This window comes from Pangasianodon hypophthalmus, chromosome 11, assembly GCF_027358585.1.
Source record: "Pangasianodon hypophthalmus isolate fPanHyp1 chromosome 11, fPanHyp1.pri, whole genome shotgun sequence".
In the NCBI taxonomy this organism is placed as follows: domain Eukaryota; kingdom Metazoa; phylum Chordata; class Actinopteri; order Siluriformes; family Pangasiidae; genus Pangasianodon; species Pangasianodon hypophthalmus.
Genome location: NC_069720.1, coordinates 27176892 through 27181891, shown reverse-complemented (window position 1 = coordinate 27181891; position 5000 = coordinate 27176892). Strand labels below are relative to the sequence as shown.

Here is a 5000-nt window from a genome sequence, read left to right as displayed (position 1 = left end):
CACAGGCAGGGCGAGAGAAATAAAAATGGCGGCCACTGTGAAGAGCGGTCAGGGAATGCTGCGAGTGTGCTGGAGACTCAGCTCTCATTTACAGCCTGTTCTTACACAACAAACACGTAGGTGACAACTTTATAGAAATAAACTGTTAAACTCGTGCAGGAGGGATTTATTTTTAAAGCTAAACTGAGGAAATTTAAACTTTAACTTCCGGGCTACACTGCTGTTTCTGTGTATTGCTGCTGTTTATTTATTTATTTTTTTATTTACTCTTTGTTTTTTTCGCCATAACACCTATTTTATCCTCATGAAGGATGTGGTAATGAGCTGACTGTGTTGTACAAGGATACACACACGTATTCATGTACAGTCTGGTCCAGAAGTATTGGCACCCTCTGAAGAAATAGATATAGAAATAACGAGAAAGTCATGATGTTGGCTCGACAAAGCCGGTCTGAAAGTTTAAATTAGTTATCAGTTTGAAATCTGAATGTAATGTGCAGTTAAAGAGAGACAGATAGATAGAGAGGGTGCCAATACTTGTAGAGTTTAATAGACAGACAGAGAGGGTGCCAATACTTGTAGAGTTGGATGGATGGTTGGATAGATAGATAGATAGATAGATAGAATGCCAGTACTTGTAGAGTTGGATGGATGGATGGATGGATAGAGAGGGTGCCAATACTTGTAGAGAGCAAAAAAACTGGCCATGCTCTCAGGGTGGGAGGGGCTTCTTCTCTGTCCCCTGTCAGTCACAGTGAAACTAGCCAGTGTGAGCTCATGTATGCGGAAGAGGGCAGACAGCGCTTTTCTCCGAGGCTGTTACGCCGCCCTGTGATGCAGCACGAGCAGCAGTTTGAGGGGGAGAAAGATGCAGTAGGCTGGCTGGCACGTGTTCGTACGAATCAGACAGAAACTGCAGTAGGGAAGTATGCCATATGGACGTCTAAACATGCTTTTGTTCTGCTTTTGTGTGTGTGTGTGTGTGTGTGTGTGTGTGATCATTATTAGCAGTCAGACAGACAGAGAGAGAGAGAGAGAGAGAGAGAGAGAGAGAGAGAGAGATGCTTTGCACAGATGGAGCCAGATCCATTTGGATTTCAGTAATGAGCGAAGGAAACCTAATGAGCGTGAGGGATCTGTGTTTCTTACAGGACGTACAGTTCCTCACATCACACGCTGTCAGAGGGAGAAGAGCACTGCTGTTCCCAAGAGGTACTGAACTTCCCTCGTTTTTATTGTGTATTGTATACTCTAGAACTGTGGATTTATATCATACATACACGGACAATACACACATATAAATATAATTATAAATATAAATATAAATATACACATGGACCCTGAGCAGGAGTGATGCTTATGATATACATTTCCTGTAAAATATGTGAAGTACATTATCAGTGCATTAGCATTATGATTTCTATCAAAAATCATTGGAATTTCACATCTATTTTTTAAATATTTTTTCCCCTCACAGTTACGTTCCCGAGACGTCGCTGTCCAGACCCCCGTGGCCTGAATTACCTCCATATGACAAAGAGACAGAAGAACAGAAGCATCGAGGCACGCTGACGTTTTTTCTCTCGTTCTAAGCTGTTCTTGCCTGCTGGATACTGATTTCTGCGAGCACACGCAGCCTGTAAACAAGTCGAATAAATAGATTGTGCTAGACTAATAGTTTAAGAGATGAAACCATAAGCAAATAAAAAAATTCTCCCGGAAAAGTTGTTTAAATTCCAGAAGCGACTTTTACCAGATTAATGGGGGTGATGCAGATAAATAAAAAGCACTAACTCATTTTTCTGTCGTAAACGTATTATGTAATATAATCAGTTAATATTTGGCAGTAATGCTGCGTTTCCAGCGTGCAGAGAAGACCTGATGTAAACAACAGAACGCTAACAAAATGCAGACGATCTCAGAAACACGGTCTCTGTGTCTCTCTGTCTGTCCTGGTAAAGAGACGTGGCCTCCTGCTCTTCAAATCTTTACACTGTCGTCTGCACAATAACAAATGAAACTGGGTGGTTTTTAAACAGGCGTAAATGAAAAGCTTGGTTAACTGCTGTGTAGACCACCGGGGCGTGGTCGAACAAGTCTAAAATCCATGTTCTCAATGAAAATCGCCTTTTAACGACACTCAAAATGGCGCTGTTTTACAGTCAGTGTCTGCGAAAGCTCGAGAATTGAATCGAAAGTTCTCTGTTGTTCCACTAGGGGGCAGAATAGAGTAAACTTCACTTTATTAGCTAGCAGAAAACGTACGCCTGCCTCATTCCAAAAGAGCTAATGTAATAATGTAGGTAACCGTAACAGAGCGAATATACTTACTTAAAGTAACACTCTCAGATTTTTATTTTATTTATAAATAATAATAATCATAATGCGTGCTATTGCAGTGCGTTTTAACTGTTCAATCCATTCAGAAGCTTTATTTAAGATAAACGCTGATAAATGAACACTGTAATGTAAAAGGAGTCGCTGATGTGTTATCGGTCACCAAACTGATTTTATTTATTTATTTATTTTGTTCCGGCCCATTTGACATTAAAGTAAGCATCATGTGCCCCATTACCTGAGATGCGTTTGACGAGAGAGACGTTAGTTCTTTTTGTTCTTTCCTTTGAAAGGTCTCACAGCGAGTTCTGAGATATTCGTATTGTTGATTGTGTGGCTCCTGGCGTATCTCTCCTCACTCGGGGGGAAAAAAACCGAGTGACCAGCATCAGGAAATTACAAGCATTAGTCCCGTCATGAGACGGAGATCTGTTGGAAACTCGTACATGAGAGCTGCTGGTCCTGTGACATCTGTTTGATTCAAATTTGATGCCAGTTTGGGGGAAAAAAATAAAAAAGCCTATCTGGGTTTCGCCGGAGCAGGACACTGCTTGCCTGTAATTGCACTAATAAGCAATATTGCGTGTGTGTGTGTGTGTGTGTGTGTGTGTGTGTGTGTGTGTGTGTGTGTGTGTGTGTGATTTCAAGTGATCGGTCTGTTTTCTACTTTCCTCACAGCCCTCACACACTTCTATCTAATTTGCTATGTAGAATAATATATTAAAGGCTTTTTTTGCTGAAGAAGAAATATGAAAAGAATATATACACATTATTATTATTATTATTATTATTAATATTATATATACAAGTATATACAAGTATATGTAGTGGTGTAGGTCTAGTTTGTGTACACACCCTTCAGCGTACACAAGGACAGTCGTTCTGTAACAGTAACGGGGATTTAATTCGTGTCTCCTGCAGCGGTTGTAGAGAAGGTGAACGGTCTGCTGGAGAAGCGAGACTACGGCCGTCTGTTTGCCGTCGTTCACTTCGCCAGCCGTCAGTGGAAGGTGACCAGTGAAGATCTGATCCAGATTGAGAACCACATCGAGGCAGAGTGTGGAGATCGTATCCTGCTGGAGAAGGTCAGATATTTCAGCAAGTGATGGCTTTTCAGGCTCTGTTTGTTTTTTCTAACTCTCTCTCTCTCTCTCTCTCTCTCTCTCTCTTTCTCTTTCTGTCTCTCTACAGGTGCTGCTGGTGGGAGGAGACAATTTCACACTCATCGGGAAACCTCTTCTCAGGTGACTTTTATTCTGTTAAAATCTTGTTTGAACGAGAGGCATCAAACACAGAGTGTGTTAAAGTGTCATTCTTTTTCTATTTTTTAAAATATTCTTTAATTTATGTCAATAAAATAAAACGACTGGTTTTCACTAAATGTTCTCGTCCTAAAAGGAACCGTACCTTCGTCCAAATTAACGCTGGTCTTAATTTACTGTTACAAAATGGTGAGAGGACATGTTGGAGAAATGTGATTAAATGTATTATAAGGATCATCATGACTGATGTGTGTTGAAGTAGCATCAGAATGCGCTATTTGTTCTCACAGGGTTCAGCTCTACTGAGCAGTTTTCTGAATTACTTACACACCACCCCAGGATAATCAAGAGTGTGTGCAATTAAACTCTAATTAAAAGCAGATTGTAAAAGCAAGTAGTTAGTTTTGTACTCGGGTTGCAGAACAGACGAATGGTTTCTGTTTGAAATATCCTGCACTGCATAGCTGCATGAATATTTTAGCATGAGCCTCAGCGTGCCGCACAAAAAGCCTCTGTTCCTTCAGTTTTCACACTGTGTGTGTGTGTGTGTGTGTGTGTGTGTGTGTGTGTGTGTGTGTGTGTGTGTACTGTTTTCACACCTAGGCGTGATCTCGTCCGAGTCGAGGCCACCGTCATCGAGAAGACCGAGTCCTGGCCGATGGTGCACATGGTGTTCTGGAAGAGACACAGGTTCCAGAAAAAGAGAAGTGAGTCAGGTTTAAGATTTTAGGTATCGATTCATCACTCGAATTTATCCTCCAGATTTGAAAGCGCCTTAATGGATGGGGCTCATAACGACTCGCTGCTCAGCCACATGCATATTTTATAACTCTTACTCATGATGGGGTGTGTGAGAAGCCGGAGCTGAGAGCGCACGTCTGAGCCATCTTATCTGTTAATCCTGTCTGAGTTCACTGACGAAATGGACACAATAACCGCCTCAGCTTTATGATGGCTCACAAAATCATCACAACCTTGTCTTGAAAAGAGAGTCGGACCGCTGTAATTCCTGAGGACGCCATCTCTGAGAAGACGACTTTACATTTCTTTAAAATAGACTGCTGTGCTTATGCTGCCTTCCAACTAAACCCGAGTCTTTCTCACTGACTAAATCCCAAATTCTCCGTACTTTCATGTAAATATTAGTTATACATTAGTCTGAGCCTTCCTGTAATATTTTCTAATGAACTTAAAGGTGCAATAAATGTGTTTTTTTTTTTATTATTATTATTATTATTATTATTATTATTATTATATCTTCCGGTCGGAATGCTTGTTTGTGTTTGGATACGCTTTCTGTCAATCATTTTATAGACTCTATATGAGCCACCTAAGCTTCCGGAGGCGGAGCTTCGTGTGCATTAACCGTTAGAGACCTAACCTTGGAAGGAAAAAAAAAAT

At 40.9% G+C, this 5000-nt stretch overlaps 1 protein-coding gene and 1 long non-coding RNA gene across 2 annotated transcripts in view; one reads left to right on the top strand and one right to left on the bottom strand.

Moving 5' to 3' along the window:
- Positions 1–5000, top strand: part of mrpl21 (mitochondrial ribosomal protein L21) — a 6464-nt gene that overhangs the window by 15 nt on the left and 1449 nt on the right. The window contains exons 1-6 of the mRNA XM_026910046.3: positions 1–116; positions 1152–1212; positions 1478–1563; positions 3259–3422; positions 3529–3581; positions 4203–4306. The exon at positions 1–116 is cut by the window's left edge and continues 15 nt beyond it. Coding sequence (XP_026765847.2) covers positions 26–116; positions 1152–1212; positions 1478–1563; positions 3259–3422; positions 3529–3581; positions 4203–4306 — 559 coding nt within the window. The 5' untranslated portion in view covers positions 1–25. The remainder of the gene's footprint in view (positions 117–1151; positions 1213–1477; positions 1564–3258; positions 3423–3528; positions 3582–4202; positions 4307–5000) is intronic.
- Positions 965–3328, bottom strand: LOC128319201 (uncharacterized). Its single transcript, XR_008302639.1, has 2 exons — positions 3193–3328; positions 965–1637 (listed from the first exon to the last, which is right to left on the bottom strand). It is a non-coding gene; the product is annotated as an uncharacterized LOC128319201 (long non-coding RNA).